Genomic DNA, 27,855 nt, shown 5'->3' on the forward strand with positions numbered 1-27,855 from the left:
GATTTCATCATCTTCATCACCAGCCTTACTATACCCATGCAGGGCGAAGGCCTCTCCCATATTACTTCAAGAACCCCGTCCTGTGCGAGCTGCATCCACTTCATCCCTACGTACTTCTAATCTCATCCACCCACCTAAAATTCTGCCTTTCTTTGCTGCGGTTTCTTTCCCCTTGGATCCAGTTTATTATCCTGAGCAACCATTGATTATTCTCTCCTCGCATTACATGCCTTGCCTATGCCCATTTCTTCTTGATTCCCACTCGAATGTGATTAACTCGAGTTATTTCTCTGGCCCAATCTGTACGCTTTTGTGTCTTAATGTTACACCTACCATTTTTCAATCCATAGCTCTCTGGATTTTCCTCAGCTTAACTATAACAATTTCCTTAGCCTCCATGCTTCAGCCCCATGGGTGACTACCGGTAAGATGCAACTGTTATATACTCTCCTCTTGAGCGATACCGTTAAGCTACTAGTCATACTCTGCGGGTACTTGCCAAATGCATTCCACCCTAATCTTATTCTCCTGGTTATTTCTATTTCATCTTCCCGATCTGCCTTTACTTTCCTGTAAATCAATTGCACTTCTGTAATCCCGACCTAAGCCCGATTCCTTAACCCCTCAACACATTTTGGCAGCAGATTTCAGATAACAGAAGCTGAATGATGTGCATAGAAGGAATGTTAGCTCTGACCATATTTTATTTGTTTGTTAGGCTTCGTCTCCAATCCATTCATTGGCTTTAAGCCGGTTAGCTAGATGACAATTTTTCACTGCCCAGACGTATCTAAAGATATATGAACCACATTTCCATCGCTCCCTCTAAGTTTTTAGTTGTCAGCCGACCTCCTTTTTTTTTTGTCAGTTGGCCTGGGTTTCATACCCCGCGGGTAATACTAGTGTAAAATGTGTTATAACCTTTAAACCTAATTCCCTCTATCATCCTTCGAATCTTGGTTTCAAACTGTCTATAATGACATTTTCCCTAATAACACAAACCACTTATCACCTCGTACTTTAAATGGATCATTAGAATATCATTTACAAAGTCTTCTCATTAGCAAAATAACGCTACAATATCAATAACTTGAGTTATTTTTCTGTCCCACTATTTGGTATTATTTTATAGAACAGATAAAGGAGAGCGACCTCCCTACGCAACTGTAGTGCGCAGACTGAGATCTCTGACCTCTTGTTAGCCAAGCTCTACTGTCATTCACTTCTTCTGGTTATATGACTTGTCGCGTGGCTCTGAAGACACTCGGGGGATGGTATTATAGGTTTGGTCCGGTGACCAGATGGGTGAGGCGAATTGAAGTTGGGGACGAACAAGCGTCTTATGTGGAGGCTTTAGGGTGGGTAATGCCACGTCCTGGAGCATACGTTTCAGACAGCCGATGGTGCGCGATGCTTTAACGATTTTACCTTTTGGGCTAGCCATGCAGAAAAGGCTGAAGGTGAGGTATACATCAAGGTGATACGAGAGACCAGAGCACAAGGGTTAAACTTAGAGCGGTTACGTCAAAACAGGAAACCTCTTTTGTAAAAGACAATTGACACGGCATTTTACAAAATTCTACTCTATTAGACGCGATGTGCACCAGTTACTGATTTTACCAGAGTTTTTATTACGTTTAAGGCGTTTAGAGCATTGCAAAGGTTCACGTATATTATGCAGTCATCAACGAAAATTCGAGTGGAACATAATTTTTTATTGAAGATCATCGATGTGCGTTATGATCAGAAATGGGTCCAAGAAGCTGTATTGTGAGCAACGGACGATACGTCGGTTGGAGCTTGTGAGCACCCGTCAACGATAGGAACTGAACTGTTCAGAAAATGTTTTATTCAGTAGGTTCGGCAGCAATAGAGCGACGACTGCATCCACACACTTGCGTCGCCTCTTTTTCGTGTCAATTAATTACCAATTTATCCACTCTACGCACCAGTTAGGCAGTGTTGCTTGTGCTGGTGAGCCTTTAGTATTGCGCATCAGATTGCTGCCCTATCAAGTGTCAGCTGCTGATCTTGGCGCGAAACTTTGAGAAAGACAGCGGTCGCATTTCACAGGAACCTGTCGACATTATGACAGCCTTACATGAAATTCGGTGCTGGCGAGCATTGCTGCTGGATGGACTCAAGACAATTCGTAGTACGTTAGCACAGTTAGAGCGCTGGGTGATATCAGATCCTTATTGTCCAAAATTGCCACAATTTAATAAAAATACCAACGATACTTGGGAGCATGCGTTGGAAGCATTGAACACTCTGTCGCAGCTCGTCAACTCCGAGGTTATGGCCCGCCGTTGAAATTTATCGTTTTTCGCCTTATAGAAACTGACCGAATATGTTGGCCGAATATGTTTGCTTGCATCATTAAGCAAAAATAAGTTGTCTGTGCGAATGGACATCACAGAGATTAAAAGAGTAAACAGGGTAAAAAGATTTTATGATAACACAACAAACCGATATATATCTACAGCGCGCATCATAAAATTAAAGAAAAAACTCTTGCGCTAACAAATTAAGAAACATTGTTTGATTGTATTTGAAGATTTCACAAAATCTATTGATTTCACCAGGAATCAGTTAATTGCATTCGGAAAATTTGAAAATAATTCGAAATTCGAATTGCGGCAGGGTATGCCGCAATGAAATTGTCATCGATAGTACCACTTACACGCGTTATATTCGCCCTAGAAAAAAGTTCCCTCCCCGATCTCCAAAGCTGCTATAAAGCCCCTGGGAGAAGACAAAGCTCAGCCCATTTTCCATCCTTAATATTATCGTCCGCAGCCTTGTACCAAACTTAGATGCAATCAACTTTCCTGTAGGAAAAGCGAAAAGCGGCATACTGGTATTCACCGAAACATGGCGAAACTCCGCTGAAGGTGACTCGGATACTTTCCAGCTTTCCCGAGTTGACGCGACGGGGTAGAAGGGCAATGAGAGTGTATAATCATAAAGGCTGCCTCTTCATGCGTCTATTTTGAGAATAATCTTGAACTCTTTCTTGTGATTTCTCTAGAATGACCAAAGTCATCTGCGACTGTTCCCCACACTGTTTTGGAATTATTAATTTTGACGCTTCATGCACGCGTTTACTTGAGATTTTGAGAGTGTCCGAGCTCCGCAACCTTTGTATGGTTGACGATGGCCAAGCGAAACATGCAATTGGATGCTTTAGAAGTTATCATTTAGCGCTGCAAGGCTGACTCATAAATCCTGGCCATCGCGTCCCCTGGAGTCCTGTCTACGAGCTGCTGTCCGGCGCGGCAATTCGTCTTTGTTTCCCTGGACGACGAGCTGCAGAATTGATGTTAGGAGCACCAATCCAGCGCCATTCCAAGGCGCAATGTTTATTTTAGTGGTCACAAGCTTTTTTGGCTGATTGATATTGTAGTTTAGTCTGCGGGAACAACCTGCTGCACATTGGTGGGACGCGATTCCGGGACACCATCTCGTCGATTACGCACGCTTGCAAGATGATGGACGAGACAATATGGAGAAGACGCCACTCTAACCTATCTTGATGGATCCATCTATACAGCTGGCCGTTGAAAAGCGCTAGCCGTCGCAGAGAATCACGTGAAACGTCTCAATGCAGACTCAATTCTTATCGACTCTACAGGTGAGGAGATGGAGGCAACCATTGCGCTATCAATAACGTCCACGCCCACCCCCAATATCATCTGGGACTTCTCTCCTTAATTTCCCTAATCTCATGATTCTCACCACAAGCCACCTCTTAGGTTTTCGGAAACCCCATAATCCGTCATCCCAAATTAGATATCCGAACATGCGGCACTTCCTGGTAACGAGGAAGCTCTATCACTGTGCGCCAGCGACAATGCGCTGGCTGCTGCGATTGCTCCATATGAGGAGGCGGGCCCCATGTTGAGGTCACTTTCAGATCCAAGGGGCACATTATAAATGGAGTACTCATTGTGAACTTGAAAATAACTTGCTCACCTCGAAACTTCCTGATGGTTACCGTGCCACTCTAAAGTAGTGGGACATAATGCACGTGTACTCCCGCTTCGGTGCGGAGGGTCACTACGGCTCGCGTTGTGCGGCGCTAAGCTGAAACCGTTGCGGAGCCTTTGGACATAATAATGTGAGCATTAGGACAACTTGCTGGTGCTGTGGCTGTGAGCATACGACGGAGGACTGCGTGTTACTTCGGTCCTACATGCCAGGCGCTGCTTTTCCTGCCTCCCCGTCACGGAATTCCTCGGGTCCAGATATTTCTGTGGCTCGATCATGGCGACACGCCTCAGCATTTTGAAGAAATTGGTGTCGAGGATGAGGAGATGATTCTGCGTCGGTGTTGAGCTCAGAGATCACATCTGATGTGAAGTCTTTGTAAACCACTTCCGATGACGAGATGTCTATTATGTCGTGTTCAGCCTGGCTGTCGTGGACGGCGTTGAAGCTTCCGGACCTGCCTGCAATAACCGGTTCTCGAGCCGGGTATTTTCAAGTCCCCATGTTACCCAGGTCGAGACCAATGAGACGCATCTGGCACTGCCTGCTGCAGCGACACCAGCGCCTAATATGCTAGACCATGCACGTAGGTGCAGGGCGTCTTCTGCCCTAGAGAATTTTCCCGGCGCATGTATCCCATAAGAAGGCGCAGCACCTTCTATGTAAACACCAGCACCTTGTATGTAAACTCGGGCACATATGTCAGTGTATTGTGTACTCTTCCATTGTTCTTTTTATTTTGCTGACTACAATGGCGACTGCTCCACGCTTTCTATTGCGGGTAGCCCCCAAAGCTTTAACCATTCTCCCTTGGACTTTTCCCGCTTTCTACTCAACAGTTCTGGAAGCGTTGCTACAAGAGCAGAGCTTAGATTCAGCCTGTTCAAGACATAACTTCTATTGGTACGCATTTATGCTTGCACCGATATCTCCAGATGGCTCTTATTCTTCTTTGGCTATTTGAGAAACACGGCTAAGGGACGCCTATATACTAGCTATCCATGATGGCGTATCATGCGATGCGAACGAAGCGCCCTTACACATAGTCTTAGAACCCGGGGGTCAATGTAAATGATCAAGATCAAAGGCTAAAGGTCATGAGAGGACATACCACCAACATCATAATGAACTCAAACCATCTCATGTGGTTCTCCCTATTGGTGGAGATGATACAACACTGCTTTACCTTATATATAGTGCATCTAAAGTGGGTTGCTCTGCGGCTTCGCAAGGGCAAATGAAAGTGAAATATATGCACATCCGGCAGATACACTTTTAGACCAAATAGGGATTCCAATAGAAGCAAGACAAAGGACGGATAAACACGCCATTTCAAAGATAAGAGTAAGTGGCCTGCAGGCTTGCACCAGTGCCGTGCATTTAAAATTGGGTACTTGTTTATGGGGCATGTGGCAGCGCATGTGTGTGTTTTGAATTGTTTTTACTGGATAGTCACAGAAGGAGCAGAGTATTTGATTTGATTATTTGATTATGAGAGTATTTGATTAGCCTGCACGTTTCGTCATTACATGAAAGCGAGTTACTGTGACGTAGAAGAAAAGACAGCTACCCAGGCACTTGATGAGGCGAAAAGAAGACGACGGCCAGCAATGCGCGTGAACATAACATATCTCACTATTAGAAGAAGAAGAGCACGATCGGCATGTCCGGTAAGGAAGTCAGGCCTATCGTGCCTGATCTATTTTTTCCTTTGCGTGTATTGTTAGCATCGGTAATCTGCTCTTGTAGGTGTGAATCCTTTTCGAAACCACCGTCCGCTCCTATTGTGCGGCGCCTAGAAACGATCCGATGCAGAGCACACCGAAAAGCTGCTGCTCGATCAAGTGCATGGTAACGCCGATGTCTAATAGCAGTTACTGCAAGTTATTTGTCAACGTTTTCTTTACTTGTTTCCATTTCATGACTTTAGAATATAAGGAGTTTGCAATTTCTTCCCTATGACCCCGCGGCAGCGTGCTTATGGTTGGTTGGTTGGTTGGTTTGTGGGGTTTAACGTCCCAAAGCAACTCAGGGTATGAGAGACGCCGTAGTGGAGGACTCCGGAAATTTCGACCACCTGGGGTTCTTTAACGTGCACTGAGATCGCACAGCACACGGGCGCCTTGCTTTTCGCCTCCATCGAAAAGCTGCCGCCGAGGCCGGGATTCAATCCCGCGTCCTTGGGAACAGTAGTCGAGCGCCGTAACCACTGCGCCACCCCGGCGGGGCTCTGCTCTCTCCTCAGTATACGAAATGCGTGCTTGTGCGGTGGTGCTGCGAGAAGGCCACAAAAGCTTGAACGTAATGCTGGAAACGCCTTGAGAGAAGGTTTTTGTGGTTTATAGTTCTTAAAGCGTATTCTCGATTGTTCCACTCTGAGCATAAAAACGGGTGTGCTATCATTTCAAGTAAGACGTTTGGCTGCCCTGACTACCTAAGCCATGGCTGTGAGAAAAAAAGCATAAATCTTTTTTGCGGTGCTTGATCCTAAGCACCAGTGTCCTGATTGTAAAAATTTGGACCAAGACACGCAGGTCGACATACTCCTCCATAGTCCGGAGCGTTTCGGCGAAGCACATAAAGGGAAACACGCCACACGAAAAAGATCACCGTCAAAGCGGTTGTAGTTAAATGTACAAATGTTCCATGTTGAGGACGAAATGTCTAAATTTAAAGCGCAATCTCCTTGGTCAGCGATTCTTCTAACATTATTTTACCCGATCAGACTAGATTTTTGTCAATCCTTCAATTTCATAATGGCCAGCATTCTGACATAACTATACATCTGCAATTCTTAATCATTTTTATAGTATGCATTCACGCATACATCGCATGCCAAAGTTTTTGTCCTCGCTGAGAAGCGCTGGGTCATTAGTCGTGTAGTAATATCTGTCATCGTGGCACAAATATCAGAAAGCGCTGAGTTAAATGTCCACTTAGAGAAAGTAAATTTTTGCCGGCGCAAAACTTTTCTTTTCAGGCGACCAGAATACCCGTGCCAGTGCTGCTAAATCGCTTAAAGAGTAAGTATTACAAAGGGAACCTCCATAAGGCGGCTCAAGTGAATAAAAGAATGGAGAGATATTCTACTTAGGTAGCATTTACAGCGAACCCAAAGTATGCATCATCGGTGATGTTCGATATAAGGTCAGGAAACGTAATCGCATACATGACAATTAAATTGACTTTTCCATGTATTGTCCTCGCTATATCGCGCAGAAAATACATATGTGCATCTAACACTCAACCACTCTAGCAGTGAGGAATCTGCATGCACTATTTGCTCGTCGAGAGAAACAAAATACGTTTTACGAGGGGCAGAAAAGAGAAAAGGTAAAACTTTATTAGGGGACCCATATACGGCACGACGCCTCAGTGCTCTCCCCAGCCGGCAGTTGTCACCCATTCTTACCGCTTAAATGATGGTGATAGTACGTGGAGGAGTGTACAGAGAAGGTTGGCCAGCAATGTTTCCAAGTGGTCCAACGAGTGAAATCTCCATGTGGGAAACTGGCAACAGCTGGCGTGACATTTTTCACTATTGATTTTCGCAATTAGTTGATGGACATGTACCACGGCCACTCTTCCGAATCTCGAAATTTGGCCGCCGCCGTAGCAGCCCTGGTGAAAATCTGAAACGAACTGTTTCTGGCGTTGAGCATGTACATGCTAAACAAACGCTTGATCGAGTTTGTGATCCATATTAATGTAAAAGCATCACACCTCGGGTGGTCACTGAGGTAGTGGTACCGTCTGCAAGGTTCGGTTTTCTCGGCTAGCCATGCATTCGATATCTTTCACAAATATGTTGCAACGTCGCAGCTTCCCTGGTAGATAGACATTTATCATCCTTGTCTAGGAAAATTCAGAAAGCCAGGATTGGAAGCATTGGCAGGGAAGATGTTTTACAATAATTCTAGTAACCACCTCTAATTCAGTTTGCAATGAAAGTGGTTTTCGCACCTCAATTCTTTCTATTGCCGCGATAGATCTCACTCGCGTGCAGGCGTGACTAGTGTCATAGCACAAGCAGCTATAATGATTACTAAAGTGTTCTTTACAGAGCGCTACCTGACAAAGGAAACAGACAATAACAATAACGCCGTATTGCATAGTATGTCGTTAATAATAGATTGTTCTCTAAATTTCTACATAAGAGGTAAGCGCCAAGGGAAGCAACAGTAAAAGACACATTACCATGCTTGATGGCCGGATGCAGTTTATGCCGACGTTGCGGCCAAATCACGGGGGTATATGAAGGTGGCACAGGCTAAGGTCAAAGAGAGCTCAGAAAATTAGTGTGTTTCGCGTGTGCAGTGGGCAGTTGGGCTACCAGGTGTCCTGGTGGTTTACGATGGCCAAGCGGAAGTACGGGATGTTCCTCACCGTAGTCTGCGTCACGGCGCTTGCTGCGGCCATGCTGTTCTCTTTCGCCGGCATGACTCAACAGGAAGGTGAGTGCACTAATGAACAGCTTCGCTCGATGTCTTGCAATACATCTTCAGCGATCTGGAGCCGGAGATTGTCCTATATATTCTATGGCTAGATTAAGAATCTTAATTCAAGGTAACGACCGTGCTAGACATCTATGAAAAATGGCATCTCCCAAAGAGAAACGGTTGTCATTATCTAAACTAGATGGCCATGGTACGACCACCTTGTGCGTATGCAACCAGCTTTTCAAGCAAAGTCCGTAATCTGCCACGATACCAGCCTTGCTTCCAGGAACCCTTTTTCGGACTCATTAGTCGCGTCAGAAGTATTTCGGACGCATTTAGTCACTGTGTGATCTTCTTAATACATAATTTTTGTTTTTACCAGTTGCACAACTGACGGAGGGAAAACATCCACATTCCAAATAAACTTGATGCAATCACTGAGTTAGCTACGACTTGAACGGATCCACCACTTTGGCCAGTAGCTTTCAGCCTAACACTGTGTGCTGAGCACTGCATGTGCCTGCATACCAATTGGCGCGCATAATACTCTCAAATGTGTCATCGACTGGAAGGTGGTTTTGTAGAATGGTTCATGAGCAACGTCTTTTTTTCGGTGTCGAAACAGCGTTGTAGCTAAATCGGATGTCTCGAATTCTACTCAACCGTGTGTGGTTTCAATATGCACCAATTCTCAATGCAAGGGCATTTACTGCCAGAACACGATTGGAGAAAAGCTTAGAGGAGAATATTCAATAGCAGATAAAGTTTAAAATAATAAGATTCGTACAGCACTGGTGCATGTTAGCCACTTCAGGAACAGGTTTTTTTTTTTTTTTTTTGAGCAACTGAACCTTGCCCTACTGCGAGTTTTGTTCGTTTCTTTTGTGTAGATTTTTCAGTTGCATCGTACATCGAAGATCAGCTAAGAACCTATCAGAGCACCAGAGCCGCGTTTTGTCTATTTTGTCTTTTCAGTTCGGCTCAAGAACTTCAACAGCGAGGAAGGCGGGCACATCGAAGGTAAGTAGAGAGCGTTAGTTTGGTTTTCATTTCTGCTAAGGCCAGCATCCCATTCCCAGAGGATTGTAAGGGCCGTTTGTAGCTTATGAAACATACAGCACGGAACAGTTTATATATTGGGTTTTTATAAACATTTTCGTACTATCACGTCGTGTATTGTGTGTTAATCTAACTGCACGCATTTAGGCTTTCACTGACACTGCTGCATCGGTAAAAGATCAGATAAGCGTCGGACAGGTTTGGTTCAGAAGCCAGATAAAATGCTGTCGACGGATAGAAGTCGCACATAGGCGTCAAATATCACAGGGTTAATAAAGAACTGCATCTGATTTAGTTATTTTGCCTTTTGCTTCGAGGCCATTACATATTGGTAGGGCTTCAGAAAATAACAGAGAAATGGGCGATTGGAGCCCTTGCGCACAAAATTATATGGGGATAGCTTGGTACACTTAAGGAAAGAAGGAAATGCGATAGTGATGCTCTTCTGGATCCCCTGCGCACGATCGAATTCGATGAAGACGACGACATGCAGCGTATATCATCATAAAGTGGCAAATGAATACGAGATATGATCGATTGCGGCGAGAATATAGCTCTGTAGTTTTGTGGACGTGAACCTATTCGAGGCCATATTTGTTTTATGACTTTGAAAGGTAGCTTGGAGAAATGACGTCGCAGGCAATGGCTTGTCAGGGGAGTGGAAGCCCTAGAGGTGGCACTGTAAATATGGTACTTTGAAGAATAAAATCAAGCCAGTGGAAAGAAATTTTCATGTAGTGCTGACTTCAGAATAGCGGGCTACAGTAAACATACCAACGGCAACGATGGCTGATACGTGACAGGGGGCCGCTTTGCGCGGAGCACCAGTAGAAGTGCAGTAAATTATAATCCTGTAAACACGCTGCACCTTCCCCGCCCCCCCCCCCCCCCCACCCTCTCGCTTAAAGATTTTGTAAATGAATCGTGCGAATTGAGGAAGCCAAACTGAATGGCCGTCCTGATAGTTTTCAAAGAATGTGGTAATCACCTGCAAGATATTTAGCCAGTACGGAGCCGAGGAATATAGTGCTTTCTGGATTGCGTACAGTTCTTAGCATAACTCGACTTCGATTTCATGAATGGCTACTACTAGCGTGAGCGGGCTTCCAGAATTAAGGAGGGTTCTTATTGTCACAAGAAGAAATAAGAGGTCTTTCTTTAACTTCTACGGTCTTGGTGAAGGGAGCTTCTGGTTCCGTTTTAGTGACTTAGGTGTGTAGGGTCAACCTTCGCTTCTTTCACTCGGCAGTCTAAAAGGACATTTTTCGCTGCTTGTGTGTCGCTGGCAGTACGATCGAGCGCGCAAGTACGCAGTTTTTTTTTTCCTTATTTTTAAAGGGCATTTGATTTCAGTAAATTTTATTTGTGTCCCACAGGTGCTTTGTTATTGATTCGGTTTGTTCATCTCATGCACAAGACACCTAACGCGAAAAGGCCTTGATGGTAAATATATAAATAGAAAATAAAAGTAACTGTGTTCATTTTTCCGTAACGGTCTGAGCTTCCCGGTCCGTTCTTGATTTAAAAATGAGTTCGCTAATGTGGCCGCCTTGTTTGGAATTACTTACCATTAGAGCGGCTCGGGACTGGTTTTCTATTTTTTCCTTCCTTAACCTCGCAGACGCCCAGGAAGAGAGCATGGCGGCGATAGGGAAGGCCTTCGAGGACAGTGCCAGCGACAAACGTAAGTAAACGTCAAAACAGCCGTCTGAAGAGAGCGCTGGCTGCACAGGGAACAAAGAGCTTTGATATAAGGTCACTCTATACAGAATACACAGGTCGAGCATCAAATCAGACGAGTAGTCAAGATTGTAGGATTTTTCACTCCGTTTTCAGTGCGAGATAACTAACACTGCGTCCTTTAGTCGTACGAATAGACACCAAATTGGCTTGAGCGAGGGCGTTGCAGTCACGTGATTGCTCATTATTGCACGTCGGCTTCTACAGAGTTGCATTTTTACCCTCCCTAGAGCTCGCTGAACTGTCGGTGATGTTGCCGCATTTCGGGAATGCTCACAGATATAGTCTGTTACTACCTGTAAGCGCATGTTTCATTAAAGTGCGAATAAAACTATCGCTTTCTTCTTTTTCTCGTGTACAGAGAACGCGCCGAGCAAGTACTCAGGCAAGTGTATACTAAATGGTGCCTCACAATTGGGTATAATTTAAAAAGAGGTTTGATACTAATGATTACTCGTAAGTGTTGGACTAGGGAGTACAATCGGTCTTTATTGAGTGTACACCCTGCAAATGTTGCCTCTGAGTTGTTTTAAAAATCATCACGTATCCTTTCCATATCCGCGGGATAACGTTCCAGCAGCGTCGTCCAACGCCAACCTGCTGTGCCGGTTCTCTCCGCGGTACCGGGCGGGTATCTACCCGTATGGCGTGTGCTCCCACTTCATCTACGCCAGCGTGCCGAGCCGGCCGGAGCCGCACTCGCCACGCGGCAATGACGTGCTCTACAACTACGACCCAGGTGCGCACGATCATAACATGCAACATTACCTTCGGCCTGCATTTGCTCTGAAACTTTGCAACTTGCTCCTGTATAGAGGCGAAAACGTTGTAGTTATACATGAAGCATCATCTAATTCTTGGTTCCAATACGAACACCTACTCCTAATCAGTACCTGGACTATGTGTGTTCCGAGGTCAGTTAAGGTTGCAACTATAACTTCATCAGGTAGCCGTCTACTATGACAACCATTTATATCTGCGGCATTATATTTGTCAAGAGAGCCTACGGGGACACTGTGGTCTTTTTTAGCTCAAGACTCAGAGCTTGTCTTGAGGTGCAGAACGAACTCCAGAAGCAAAATTATACAGCTGCAGTTTCGATGAAACACTTGAAGTGCTGAAAATGAGTGTACGAGTTAGGTTTTCTAGGGCGAAAGCGCAGAAAACATTCTCCATCTTACTGAACAATTCACGGCCGCGTTTGGCAACATCAATGGGAGGTCACAACACTCGTATACTCTTCAGACGAAACAGAAATTCCTGCTTTACGCCATTTCGATTACAGTCAGGATATTTCTGAAGCCAGCAGGACTTTCTTGCAAGTTCATGTTTGTCCCCTTGTTGAGCCTAGTGGTGGGTGGCTGCCACCCTGGCCCAAGAACATACCTTTAATATGGCCTGCTCTGAACTTTCAACAAATCGTCCTTATTTGATATGGGTGAACTCCTGATCCTTTTGAAAGACAAAAACACGTTTCCGAGCATCCACGTGATCACCGGTCAACATGCCGAAGAACTCGAGACAAGTCTCGCCGTTCATTGGCTCAAAGATTTTAGTTGGTAGCTGGCAGTATAGGGCAATGGCAAATTATGAAGAGGCTAGCTAGTAATAGAGACCTCTTTTTATATTGCTTTACCGCAGCGAATACAAAAAAAAACTATCTGGAATCGGGGCATTTCGAGTCATTGTCGTTATCATTAGACCCGTCAGATTACTAAACACTGTTTTTGATGTCATTTCTATTTCTGATAATGGCCTAAAGTACTGAACCGAAGGCCTTCTTAACGGGGTAAAATAACAAAATTTCACCAATTTTTACCTAATCAAGGTATGCAGGGACAGCAAAGAAATAGAAACTAAGCGCCTGGTCCTTACCTTCGCATCGAGCATGCTCCCTATAGCGCTGTGGAATTAGGGTACACAAGAATGAGCTTCCAACCGCATACCACTTACCCGCAAAACCATTACACTGTTTCAATTGTCCGAAGTATGGCTATGGCACACGGTGCGTTCGAAGCCGAATAACTTGATCGAAATGTACTTCTCCCGAGATAACTGATGTCCAACCTCACCTTTGTATAAACTGTGAGGGCAGCCACTCTGCGTATTCTCACACCTGCCCTGTTTCGAAAACAGAAAGACAATGGAATTGTTGGTGAATCCCCAGTAAGCTAAGTAATATTAAAGACATATTAGCAATGCACTCACTTGTTGCTATATGTTTGTAGAAGACGAACACCGTCACAACCTAACAAACATCGTAAGAACATCAAATCTTTCGCCGTGACCGAGAGCAGCGAGCACGCTCTCCAGGGACTCGTATGATCATAGTTGAAAACTATCCGAAATTTAGAACATAAATTCAAATCTAAAATAGGAGAGGTGGCAGCCGCCATATATTGTATATCCAGATCAATAAAGTTTGTTGGATACATCTCGACTGCTCATTATAGTTACAACGCATTATTTAGATCTTCTAATCCTGCTGCTGGAGCAGTTCTTTAGAGTGGGAGATATTATTGTCAATTCTAATTCTGCGCAAGTGAGAAAAGGGAGAGTCGATGCCAAGAAATCGAGAATTTTATAATAAGTAAAAAGCTTGGTTTACTGAACACTGGTAACCTACGTGCTCACGGAAAATGACTGATTTAAATTCACCCTCAAGAGACAGCAGTTTGATATGAGATGTTTTATATAATACCTTTGATAGCGACCATTTACTCGAACAAATCACTTCAACACATGGAACAAAAGTTATTCTGAAAAGGACATCGTCATTGGAAGCTGCACCTAACGGCCGATTGCTTTATTCACAAAGTAAGCCAGCAAGAAGTTTTCTCAATAGAGTACTGTCCGCTGTAAACAGAGTACGATCAGATCTATTACTGGCTAGTAGCGCATCATTATAAACATGTTGAACAGCTCTTCTTAAAGTCTTTATAAAAATACAGATGGCAAAAAAAATATCGAAAGCGTGTAAAAATGAATAATTGTACCTGTTCTCAAAGATGGAAAGCTGGAAACTGCCTGTAGTAGTTAACACAAACAACGCGCAGAGTCTGCCTCGCCAAATCCTTCGAAAGGCTCCGGAATATTCGACTGATATCTACACAGGAATCCCGCTAGATTTTTGAAGTTCACCAGTCTGGTTGAGATAACAATACGTGGTCGACAGTTCCCCAGCTGATCTTTTCTGAAATGCAAAAAAGCTTTCGACCTTATATCTGAAGATTCGGGATAAGAAGAGAGGAAAACGATGGCTAGCAAATATAACTAGACAGCCTCAGTTCGCAAGCCAAGCCACCATTTATTTAAGAGGGGACTTGTTTTCGTCTGGGCAGAGCGGTGATCACTGGCTGGATTTATGTGCTCTTTTTTTTTCGTATAAAGAAAGCGAGGAAGGGAGGGATTTGGAGGTAGATGAGCGGGTCAAGTAATAAAAGAACGTCTCCTTCGCTATGAACTTCTATGAAACTGGAAGCGGTGTGATTCCGTCACCTGAAAAATCAAGCAGGCAGGAGAAGGGAAAGTACAATCCGAGGTCAATGATGAATCGGTGTCTGATCCAGGTTCGATGCTTACAGTTGTCTCTTGGAAGGGAAAAGGCATTCCAAAGAGACCTAATACGAACAGAGCTGCAGCACATTACTTGTCAAGAGCTTTCCGGAATTGGTTTGAATACTTGAAAACAGCTTCCCGGAAGCGGTGAAGTACAAGCACAGGCTAAAAGTGTTAGAAAAAATGAAGGATGGACGAATAATAAATAGCAGGATTGCACTTTTGCTTTTTCTTTGGATTCGTCCTCAGCGACATCGGTATCTCAAAACTCTCCTCATCGATATATGTTAATGAAGGCCTAGCTTCTCTCGCCGACATATCTCGCGGTATCTAGCAGAATTTCGCTGCGAGCACATCTCGGGGAATCTCGCGGACACATCTCGTAGACGCGAGATATTCGCAATGCGCCTAAAAAGGCTTTCGCATTAAAAAAAAAAAAAGGTAATAAAGGATAAGAGTAAGTAATACCTTCTAAGCAGGAAATTATGAGAAGAAATGAATTGGAGAGTTTGTAAAAGGATTGTTTACAGTGGCCGATGGTCTGAGCACTAATCGTAGTGTGTCCAACCGAGCGCTCAGTATCCGCCTCTACCTCTTTGTCCTTCACTATCTACACAAAGCTACCACTGCATCGTTTTCCTCACTACAGGGGAACCAAACTGAGAAGCGTAAGAAGAAAACGGGTTTTAAAAAAAGACCATGAGGTTATGTTTTTGGAAAGAGGCGCACAATTGCAATGAATTGTACAACCCTTGCAATACCTGATCTCATTCCAGACTATTTATGGTGTAGAGGAAATATATTTAGGGTACTCTAATTTTCAGTCGATGTGTTTATGCCTTTTAGCAATGTTCTAAATTTAGGTCTTAGAAATCCCTTCTTGTATTTTCCAACCTTTAGAGATTTAATTCCTGACTGGAGAATAAATAATTCGTTTAATTTAAATTTATATGCAACTGAAGCTATATACTTTATGAAAACCCTGTCAGTGATAATCGCTCTGCGCAGATGAAACAGTCCCCTTGTCGAAACATTGGCTTTGCTTGGAACTGAGGCTTTCCCGTAACACTTGTTCAGTTCTCTTTCATACGCGGAAACTCGGCATTCGTATGCAAGATTGGGCAGAAGTGGATGTTCGCGGAAAGATATTTACCTTCATGGAAGACTTTCATTTCAACTTAGCTTGCGTTCAATCCTCTCATGAAACTTCATTCAGGAGGAGGGTGGCCTTCAAAGATGTATTTTAAACACGAGTTTCAATATAAAAAGCCCATTAAGTACCCATTTTATGGCAGTGACATACAAACAGCTTGCACACCTTCCAGCTTATCAAGATGTGGAAGTCCAGACAGATAATATTAAAAAAAACGTCGGATATGGGCAAGCAAAACTCTCTTTAAATTCTCCAGGCACCAAATGTAGCTTTGTGTTTCAATTTTAACCTTCAAACGGCTTTATGAATTAGCAGTAGACGTAGTTTCAGCCAAGCCAAGCATTTTTTGCACATCTAGAAAAAACTCCACCCCGGCTTTCTTCCGGGCCATGCTAACGCAAGCAACCTACGCAGGCGGGAGGGTAGTGTTAGGGGACAGCGCGCGACAGAACATCTTCGGCGGCGGATATCTGGCGAGGAGGAAGCAGTTAACTTTCTGCCCGCACCACTGTTTCGGTGACCGAGGGTTTTTACCTATTCCCCGCGCCAGGCTAAGAAAACACGCATTTGCCTGGGCTTGTGGACTGGAACGCTCCTAATTTAGAGTGGCTTAATAACTTCATTCCTTCATTTCCGCTTGCCTACTAGTTGTCTCAAGCGGCCTCACACAGTCTAGCAAAGACTTCTCAGGCTGGTATGTGCACAAATCGATTAATATATATTCCTGTGTCGGATGCTACAAATCTATTTTTAGTATTGCCAACGCATTTCGTTTTGAGGTAAAATAGGAATATTCCGTGTGATAGCGTGTCGCCGAGAGAAGGGAATAGAGGGATAGAGTAGCGAGAAATGCCAATGCGGCATTATGGGCATTTGGAGTGGATTGCAGTGCGCCCCAGTCGGGGCTCCTGTCTCAGTTATTCCGTGTGTAGCTTTAAATTCATTGCCAAAAAGTCGAGAGACGAGGTTTGTAACCATGGCTACGCTCCATTCCCTGCGCAGGCGCGTTCAAGAAGTTCCTGCATGTGCGTGAGACGGCGGGCGACGTGCGCCTCCTGCTTTCGGTGGAGCTGAAGGCGATGCTCCGCACCGGTTGGCCTGCGCAGAAGCTCGCCTCCGACGCCCGCGTATGGCTCGAACGCAGTGGCGTCGACGGGCTGCACTTGGCCGGGCTCGATCTGCTGCCCAGGAACGTCCAGAACATCACCCACATCATCACGGTACGCACACCACAAGGCGCTTTATTTTAGAGCGCAAACTTTCGGCTCCGTTTAGCAATTTTCGGTTATGCAAGACTGCATCCGAATAAAACGATGCTACTTGCTCTGTAGGTAGTATTGGCTCATATTTATCGGTTCTTGGTAGAAAATATTGGTCATTCAAACAAATTTTTGACAGATCGTTTACCAAATTAGCAAGTGAAGCGTCTGCCATTCCTGTATTTTATAAAGTTTTAGTGTTCTCGACGTTTCTTCCCTAATACGAGACAAAAGCAAGGAAAACTAAATGTTAGACAGAGGGTAGGGTTCTATCACTGAGATTTCCAATCACTTCCTAAACACCTGCCTAATGTTGAACTGACTAGTTTCGACTAAGATGATCTAACTGTAATCTTGCGGGCGGCTCTAAACAGAAAACAACAGAATTATAGTATCTCTCTCGTCTTGTATACTTTGGTTCTGGCAACGGACGATACAGTGGTGAGCAAAAAAAAAAAAAGCAGATGTCACCATCCACCGGAGCAAGAGATTGGAATTCATTGCGTTGCGGGCCATGAAGGCGTCGAGAACAACAGGATCAGGCCAGTCATAATCCTCAACCAGGACCTAGAATACGGTTCAGCAGATTACAGCCAGCGGTGAACATAAAATTAGTATTTCTCTTTATGGCTGCTCCATTCATCAGTCATATATGCCAATTCTTTTTACGCGTCACTATGCTTAAATCTTAAGAGCGGCCATTAGCATTAGGGACAGAACACTGGCCAAAATGTGTCATGAGAATATGGTGGAGACGAAAAGACCTTGCCTCATTTAGTACACATCGAGTACTACAATATCAAACAAAAGAGGCTTTACCATTTTAATTTGCCATTGAATATAGCATAAAACAACTGAGGCGCTATCTAGCAGAGAAACTCTATTAGGTGTAGTACCCCCCGTGACTACATATCAGCAAAATATCGCGGATTTCAGTAAGTCCACACCGTTATCTTTTTTTCTAAAAGTGCTTGTCACTATTTATTATTTTTTGCGCTCTCTACACTGCGTCCTTAAATAAAAACCAGCCCTCCTTCAGCACCGCGAGAGGAATGTTTTCAGGATTTGTCACTAGATGGCACCACAGTGTTTGGAATTCTGTGATTGAAACGATGATAGTGCCCACAAAAACTTTCTTCGACGCGGCGTGCGTTATTCTGCTGTAACAGCTTTGAATGTGAAAAGGACGGTACTCTAAGCAAAAAAGTGTCGAGTTACTGTCAAGTGAGTGAAATTTATATTTGTTTTCGGTACGTCTTTTTGGTTGACCACCAGTCATCATCTCGGTCGCTACTCATGGTTTTCAGCATCGAACTACATAAAAACGGGCGCATGCGCTGATCTAAAAATTCTCGATAAAACTTTTCTAGAGCGTTTCTACCAAAACTGCTACGGAATCGAACGTTTTAGACATCAACCATTCCATTGCGCCAAAACAAATTGGAAACCTAAATTCCAGTGTTCTGTTCCTTTGTCTTAACTGCGGCCATTAGCATGCAAAACTCTCCAACAGAAGTTTTTGCTTCGACAACAGTCTGACCAAGCTTGCCTGCGTAAATAAAAAAAAACACTACATGTTTATATACTTGCACAGTGTACACCATCCGCTCTCTGACGGTGAGGTTAGCAGTAGATAACTGGGAGGCCATTGCAGCCAAATGGGAAGAAAGGCATCTATCGAATAACACGCCACTAGTGCAGAAAGCACTCCGGCGAGGCTGAGGCCCTACACATCCGCGATTCCGCACATTGTGTTCTCTACGCTGTCGCATATCGTTACGAGTGGAAATCACGCACCAATGGGCAACACAACTCCGGAATCGATGGGCACTGCTTAACGGCTCAACTCAACCCTCGACGTCGTCTTCGTTCACGTAACCAGACACTTCGTTCTTCACTTTCTGAATGCCAGCATGGGACAGCAGAAGCACAGTCCCGGTGTGTTCTAAGTAAACGAAGCCGGGCGGGAATAATATGGCTTGAGCCGTGTCACATGCACAATGTCGGAAGCTCGTGGTGCAGACGACTTCGTGTTCAGAGGTTCGATTTCATATGTGACATCGGTGACTCGGCGCAAGATACGGTAGGGACCTGTATAGCGTGGTAGAAGTTTTTCGCATAAGCCCACCTGGCGGGATGGGACCCAAAGCAGAACGAGAGAGCCTGGAGCGTAGTGCACATCGCGGTGGCGACTGTTATAACGGGATTGCTGGGAGGCTTGGGAGACCAATAGTCTGTCTCGAGCAATGCGGCGAGCATCATTAGCGCGGGAGATGGCATCACGAGCGTAAGTACTAGTGGCTGCGTTAGTAGCGGGTAGCTATGTATCAAAGGGGAGGAATGGGTGTCGTCCAAAAAGCAGATAAAAGGGAGAGTAGCCAGCGGTATCATGCCGAGAAGAGTTGTAGGCGAATGTTACAAAAGGTACTATAATGTCCCAAACCCGATGGTCGCCGGAGACATACATTGATAACATTTCTGTGAGCGTACGATTGAGGCATTCTGTGAGGCCGTTGGTCTGAGGATGATAGGCGGTGGTAAATTTGTGGCGGACGGTGCACACGAAGTAGCTCGTCAACCACTCTGGAGAGGAAGCAGCGACCACGATCCGTGAGTAGTTAACGAGGGGCACCGTGTTGTAGTATCACTTCGTGGAAGAGGAAAGCAGCGACGTCTGTAGCGCAGCTAGTCGGGATCGCGCGGGTAATGGCGTAACGCGCGTACCAATATGATTCGAATACCTCAACTGCTGCACACGAACATTGCCCTACTGAGTACTATAATCGTAGGCCAGGCTTTCAAAGTGAACTCTTCACCAGCATGATCGAAAAATCCATCGGCGATGTCGCCATTTTCACGTCGTCAGCAGTAAACGAAGTGGGCACACGATGGAAGGGCATCTCAAGGGTTCGACGAGAGAGCGGCGCCTATATAGGAAGAGTCGATTGATTCGAATTTTCTAAAGGCCGGTAGACCGCGGTTGAACTTGGTTTGGATAATTTTTGGGAAGAGTACCTACCACTGGCTAATAAATATTTCTGGTTGAAACACGTCATGAGTGTATAGGGTGCATTATAATATAATTTTGCGCGAAAAGAAGCAAGAGTTTCTCAATGCAAGTTGGATCGGATGGTCTTAGATCAATGGTAGTACAAATAATGAAATATAGCTTAGCTGAATAATCTGAGATGATTTACTTGATTAATTCGCTACAAACAAGTCGCCGGTCCGATCTGAAATTCCCACTTTTTTCTATGTAATGTTGTCTGTTATGTAAAATCATTACTGAACTGATTTCTCGCTTTTAACACCACCTGAAAACGTAAATTACTTTAGTCTGCCTCGTTTGAGGCATTGAGAGTTTTTATGCGGTTTCATTTATAAACAGTACTAGTGTCATAAATAAAAGCACGTTCTGTATATGGGCGAGAAGGGATAAATGTTTGAGGCTTAGTTTCTATTGGTTTAGTTTCGCATTTCGTTCTGCAGGCCCTCCGTGACTCGTTCAAACGGCAGTACCTACTCACCATCGGCATCGACCGCACGCAGAAGGCCGTGGAGAGCGATCTGCTGAAGATTCTCAAGTACGAAATAACAACACGAATGCATTTCGCCTGGGTAAAGCCGCTTTAGTTATTCTCTACTGATACCGCTGTTGCAGCATTGGTCAAAGCAGGAACAACTGTCAGAGAAAAGACGGATACAAGTAAAAACTATATTTAGGTTCTTGATTTTTTCTACTTATTTTCAGCGGATGCAGCTCCTCTGCTTATTCAGTGTAAAGAAACATATGAATCTAAGCTGCACTGAACTGATACAGAAGCAAACGACTCCTAAGATCAATTTTTCGAAGAAGGCTGACAAATATTATGAACATATAAACAAGCTGTGAAAGGGCGACGAGGCTTCGGACGCTCACTCCTAAACACTTTGCGGGCAATGTTTACGTCACTACAATGAATTCTGTATTTCTTGGTATCTCATATGCAGTACGCAATAAATATACGCTAATGCGAAAAAAAAAGCATTACTTAACTTTTTTTTTTGATGCGCTATTACTCAGCTTGTCATGTCTTATGGCGAAAAACTAAGAATTGAACTTTTCCGCTTCTATACTGCATCCTATACAGCTTGGGTCACACTGTGGCTGGAAGTACAGAATAGGCAAGGAGTGAGAGGGAACCTATTTTCTGACACGTAATCAGAAGCTGTCTAGTGTGCGGAAGACCAGGGCAGAAAAATTAGAATTTTCCAATTAAAACTGATTGCTGGGCTAGTTGGTGCATTGTGCATAAAAGGAAAGAGTAACAGCGCAACAAAAAGACACTCCCAAATAGGCAAAATAGACGCACAGGACAGGCACTGACACTGCAACTTCTTTCTGGAAACACCACCACATACAAACTTCTTCTCGAACAGCCAAATGCTCCCACATAGTCAGCAACATAGTCAGTTGACCTTTGAATTTTGGCAAGGTAGGGTAGGCCTAAACTGCTATGCATATGTTGCTGACTCTGCGGAAGCATTTGGTTGTTCAAGCAGTTTGTATGTGGTGGTGTTTCGAGAAAGAAGTTGGAGTGTCAGCGCCGGTCCTGTGCGTCTATTTGTGCCTATTTCTGAATGCCTTTTTGTTGCGCGGTTATTCTTTCCTTTTAGGATTTCCCGCTGATTTGTCGTTATTTTCTAACGTTAATTTTTGTTCGATTGTCATTTTCTGCTCATTTTTGCTGGATCTATTGTGGCAACTACTGTTTTCAATATAAAAGCAAAGTTTCGATCTGGAAGTTTCTATGTCAAGCGGGTTCATGCAAAGAACGCATAAATAGGATGTTGCTAGCAATATCGTGCATTGCTTGCGTGCAGGTTGGTGGACTTTGCGAGCTTCAAGACGAGCTACGTGAGACACACGGATGAGCGCACCACGCTCACCAACCCGTACAAAGAGTACGACAATAGCACCTCCGCACAGTTTCTGGTAGGTGCACCACTACTTTTCTGCAGTATATAAATCAATGCCCTTAAGCTCAGTAGTTTAAACTGCTGCCACTAAATCTATCTTTAGATACATTTTGTGTATCGGAATTAGGTATCGTATGTTGAAAATGAAAGTATCGGAGTATCGGTATCGAAAATATATTTTTAAAGTATCGTGTAGTTTGAAGATACTCGATGCTAAAAAAAACTTCAAATATTGAAACCGCTGTGATAACTTTGGTTGAAGGCACTCTCTCGGACGGCAGTACAGGCCCTGAGACAGCTCGGCTTGTAGTACCGCGTGAGTTTCCTACTTATGGCCCGGCGCTCAATGTTAACCCTATTTCCAGATTCCCTTTTTTTTTTTAAACTGAAGGTGGCAATGGTGAGTAGGTGCTCACGAGGTGCTTTACATTTGAGCACCGAGTGCGTCACACGAATGTGCTAAGCCGTTAACAAACACACATAAAGATACGAACAAAGCGGAAACACAAGGTGAGCACGCAGTACGGGTCACGCACACTGCTGTACCCGCACTTCCCACCCTCTGCCATCGTCCCCCTCCCCCCTTTCCGTCGGTTCTTCCGTCCGTCTTTGCGGCACTGATTGTCGTCAAGCAGCGTACTGAGTGTGCTGTCGGAGCCCAGGACCCTGGGTTCCGCGTGCCAGCTCTGCCTGGCGGCAAGAACACAAGCTTCTAAGGCCTCAGTCCGCCACGATGCAGTCGGCTAACCGCCGTTCTTCCAGTTCACTGCGTTTGACTGCAAACAAAGCGATTCGTTGTAACTGGACAGGGAAGAGGCTTCCACTGGACTTTTTTTCTGGAAAAAATATTACGTCTAAGATTTTTTTATAAGCGTCTGGCAAAACCCATGCGCGAGCATGCTAGCTTTGGCCAAAGCCATGGTGTAAGAATATTTATCTTGCACCGTGACCAGGGCAACACCATCTAGACTAAGAGAAGGCCAGAGCAAGTCCCCCTTTCCTTCCTCCATACCCTTTCCACTAGCCCTACGTCACTACAGTCAGATCTGGGGATAGATCGGCGGCTCGAAGCGCAAGCGTACGCAAGCAAGGCGATCTGGAACGACTCGGCCTGAGTGTACGTGTTTTCAGCCTGTGTTTGCTGTGTTCCTAATCCGTGCTGCATAGGTGCTTGCGAGCGAGGCATCTACAATGTCTGGGTGTTGTTGTGCGCTAAACTGTCGCTCTAACGGAGGCCGGGATTCGATCCCACTTCCTCGGGAACAGTAGTCAAGCACCCTAATCACTGCGCCACCCCGGCAGGGATTTAGCATAGGATATTAAAGCGCAGGCGTGCCCATATCGAGCACGCAATTTGGACGGCACAGCTACTAATAATCGAGTAGCATTCGCTCTGTTTTCAGTGCGGAACAAAATTGTTTTGCTGCCTAAATTATTTTCTTATGGAAACAATTTTATTTCGTTAGTGGCCACGTGATCGTACTTGCCATAGTAAATTACCGGTTTTAAGCCGAGCTAGCTGCTCGCTACGTTAATATACTCATGGCAATCACTGATCCCAGCTTAAGCAGCCTTTTTTTTTTTTTTTTTTTTTTTTTTTTTTTACGGCGCTCGACTACTGTTCCCAAGGACGCGGGATCGAATCCCGGCCTCGGCGGCAGCTTTTCGATGGAGGCGAAAAGCAAGGCGCCCGTGTGCTGTGCGTTATCAGTGCACGTTAAAGAACCCCAGGTGGTCGAAATTTCCGGAGTCCTCCACTACGGCGTCTCTCATAGCCTGAGTTGCTTTGGGACGTTAAACCCCACAAACCAACCAACCTTTTTTATATTTACATTTCAACTTTGTGTCTAGCACTTCCGTGAAAGTAACCTCGTATTCACGACAAGCTACATCAAGTGTCGTCAAGGTCGCCGTTCTGAGTAATATCTCCACCTACCATTTTTATCTTTATCTATCCATCTAACAGTAAATGTGCTCTCAGGTGAATTTTGTGCCTGTCTTAATGTTTATTCAAGTAACTCTGAATGAAGGTGAAAATCTCCTCCCAACTTCATTTCTGCCATTGAAATAGATTCCAGGTGGGTTGTGTCAAACTTCTCATACACTTTAAAAGACTGGCAATATTTGATAACAAAGGTAACACCAATGTAACCCTTTTCAACGCTAGCACTAAATTTTCAAGAGGTAGCTCCAGAACAGCGTTGAATAAAAAAAAACGCAACCGCGTAGGGTGAAGCCGACCTTCAGTATGATCTCACTACGATGACGTCACATTAGCTTGTACAGGACTTGTAATCTAGGTAGTCTTGGCCAGGGCTGTGCTCCTGCGCTATTACACCATGCGCTCCACCCCTGGCGGCGAAATTCAGCAGCGCTCGTGACCGTGCATCAGAGGCTGCGCGCGCTCGTTGCTCTCCTCTGCTCTCGACCGCGGCGCGTGAAGCAGACACCCGGCGGCAGCGCCGCGTGTTGATTATATTCTTCGGTGGGCAGTGCTCTGATGCTTTAAACGGCATCGCAGCTGCCTAAAAGCGGGGATGCATCGCGCTTTCCTTGCGTGCTGCTTTCCTCAGATGACGCATTCGTCTACTGGTTGTGCAGTGAAACTCGAGGCAGCTACCACGATTGTATATGCAAGTAAAATATAAATGCAGTAGGGCTGTAACTGGGAAGCAACTGGAATGATACATTGCTTGCAGCAATACGGGAGAGCGTGGCGGCGGCCCTTTAACCACTATTGGTTTGCACATACTGCGCACCTGTAAACCGGCAGCGCGTGCAACTTCAAAGGCGAAACTGGCAGGGGCATTTGATGCAAAGTTCTGCCGGGCGCAGCTCTGGAATCTACAACCTTTCGATGTGACCGCGCAAAAGTGGTGCCGCATTAAGCGTACGGAAGCGATGTCCTGGTAGTAGTTCTTGAGATTAACTATCCAAAAACGACTGTAGTTGGCGGGGAAAACTGTTTTGGAGGCCTTCGAATTTGTTAGAGTATCCCATATGGTAAATATGCTAACCACAACTACAAATTAAGGCAGCATGCACAGGCTAAGATTACAGGGCAGCCAGGTGTTGAGTAAGGCGTCGGCTTCAGGCACTCGGTCATAGCGCGGCGGTCGCGCAAGCAGCGAAGGACCGTAATTCAGAAAGAAGTTAACAGGTTTATGATAAGCACAGACACGGAGACCTTTCAGCGTTTTTAAAGTTGTTCCCTGTGCACCTGTCCCTGGGTGAAGAATTTACTCCTAATATATAATACCTAATCACTGTAATCTCTTCTGTTTAGGGCTATGCGCAGCCTTATTTAAATAGCCCAACAGAGGCGTGCTCGGCGCATTGCTCCTCTTCCAGCAAGATGCGATCCCGGGAACTGTGATAACGGGCTCGTAAATAAGTACGGGTATTGTTCAAGATTGGTCACATCGCATCGCTCCTGCTATTTAATTGTTGCGCAGGAATTCCCAGGAGGAGACGAGGCGCCCTTTTAAAGGAGCGCACAAGCGGGCGCCTTTGCATATGGTTCGAGAAACACAGCTGTGCCCAGTGGTCGGTTAGTTAACTAGCGCAGCCAACTCCGCGAAAACAAAAATGCGCACATTGTTTACTGACACTCATGGACACGCGGCACCATGTCTTGGATGGTTCAGGCGGCACAACTCTCAGGCAGTCTAAGGCAGGCAATCTGGCAGGCAATCTGGTTCAAGCCTTCCCACGAGAACAACTGGGGCGTTTTATTGCGGACGCTATTGAATAATGACGCCGTGTCCTTAGTTTTTCATACAGCACGAACTCGGGCGATCGCGTACGTCGAGTTTTCTTAAAGCAGCGGACGTGCAACTCACCACCACTTTCTCGAATTGGACAAACGCTAGAAACGTCATTTTCAAATTTCAGCTACCCGTGTTCATTAACGTGCAACGACATCAGCAAAATACGTTCTCGCATTTATTTTACTTCAGAATATGGGAAGAGCTAATCAGGGACGTTAGGTCAGGGCCTGGAGCCAAAGCGAGTAGATCACTACGGAAAGAAAAAAGCAAACTGTAATAAAACACATTCAACCAGTACACGAACACGGAGGAGACAAGCAACGGCGAACTAAGCATGCACAGTATGACGACACAAAAAAGCGAAATGCATTCGTGCCGCAGATTTGTTTAGAGTATCCATTTAATTTTCATATCGTATACGACGTGATTGTTCCCTGACGAAAAAATAAAATGACTGACGAGATAGGCGCAAAATGCCTATTCTCTAACCCACATGAGCGCACACCAAGAAAATGTTTCACAGCGGCCTCACGTACAGCACAAGCAAGCTAGAAAGCGCACGCGGAACCAGTTTCTGTCACGTGTAGACTGGGCAGACGCACGCAAGTCAGTAGGAGTGCACGTCGGCCTGTCCGATAGGTTACGCGGAGCCGGTCGGAGATGTTGCTGTTCACTGGCGCCTGCAGCGTCATGCTGCGACCCTTGGGTTCCCTTTTTTGCAGCAGCAGCACCGGAGGCTATATAGACAGAGCGAGCTCCATGACTCCAGCGCAGCTACGTTTGAGTGGCGTCATGTTTGTTGTATGACTAGGCAGAAACGAGCGCGATGTCTGTTTCGGCGGCGGTGGTTGAGTCTAGTCATAGTATCCACGTGGTTACCCCTCGGTTGAAGGTCAAACACGCGCACGGCAAAGAATTTACATAGCGATAAGTAAAAGCTTTCGCTTTTAAAATTGTTTGCAAGTCTACAAAGCCAGCTTAACAGCAAGTTTTTAGCCAATCCTATACGAGCCGATGTGTGCAGTCGTCTTTTCACTGTAAAGCGCGCATGTAACTGATGTTTATTCGCAAGGCTTAATTCATGCTTGTATGCCCTACTAAATTCATTATTGTTGCGATTGCTTGCATCTTATCTTTAAAGACCAGGATGGCTCTGTTATCCTCTTCTACGTGACCGCCTCTTTCAAAGTGACGCAAAAGTTCGAAGACCGATGTCAGCCAATGAGGCGCTTGGTTATAACAGTGTTCGCCGAATACCTGTCACCTACCATCGCCACTTGACACCGGAGCGTAGGAGCATGAGGCTACCTTCAGACGCCCGCCTTCGTGAGCAGTTATCATGGTAACAGTTTCTCCACATGACATACGAGGAATATCTCGTGGAGGTTATTTGGTAACTTGTCCGGATTAATTCGCACTAAAAAGCAAATAGGATGTCTCAACATTGCATTTTCTAGCCGTACACTACTATATCATCGCCGTAGATGCAAACAGCGCAGGCGCAAATGGGCTCGCATGTAAACCAATTTCGTAGGCTTGCGAGAAATCGGGGTTGATGTTACGGCTTTACACTTCTCTAAAGCATTGTGTCATAACACATGCCGAAGTTCCTCGCTGATTTCAACCCTATTTCGGTAGTGCCTGCTTGTAATTTTAGCGCATAAACTCTTACGAGAGGCATAATATCTGTCGAATGCATCGGGCTCGAAGCCATTTGCAGGGCTTCCTTTTCTACTTAGGCTTGATGTCACCTGTGATACAACATCCGTTCCACCTCAGTTGTTCGATCGCTTTAGTGATCTTACGTATCAGGCCGCAGGAAGACAGCCACTAGATGTCAGTTTACCTCTAGCTTTTTGCTACGATGTCTCTCATAGTCGCTAAAAAAGTTTGGTACACTAGGTGCACTTGAATTATTTTTCAACAGT

At 45.1% G+C, this 27,855-nt stretch overlaps 1 protein-coding gene across 1 annotated transcript in view; it reads left to right on the top strand.

The window, feature by feature from the left end:
• Positions 1–7,987: 7,987 nt before the first annotated feature.
• Positions 7,988–27,855, top strand: part of LOC146180712 (chitinase-3-like protein 1) — a 31,603-nt gene continuing 11,735 nt past the window's right edge. Inside the window, exons 1-8 of the mRNA XM_084577823.1 lie at positions 7,988–8,444; positions 9,405–9,449; positions 11,110–11,172; positions 11,590–11,613; positions 11,809–11,967; positions 16,942–17,159; positions 20,688–20,782; positions 22,062–22,173. Of these exons, the coding sequence (XP_084433949.1) occupies positions 8,345–8,444; positions 9,405–9,449; positions 11,110–11,172; positions 11,590–11,613; positions 11,809–11,967; positions 16,942–17,159; positions 20,688–20,782; positions 22,062–22,173 (816 nt within the window). The 5' untranslated portion in view covers positions 7,988–8,344. The remainder of the gene's footprint in view (positions 8,445–9,404; positions 9,450–11,109; positions 11,173–11,589; positions 11,614–11,808; positions 11,968–16,941; positions 17,160–20,687; positions 20,783–22,061; positions 22,174–27,855) is intronic.

Source organism: Amblyomma maculatum, chromosome 8 (genome assembly GCF_055883805.1).
Source record: "Amblyomma maculatum isolate TAMU_Amacu chromosome 8, ASM5588380v1, whole genome shotgun sequence".
NCBI classification, from domain to species: Eukaryota; Metazoa; Arthropoda; class Arachnida; order Ixodida; family Ixodidae; genus Amblyomma; species Amblyomma maculatum.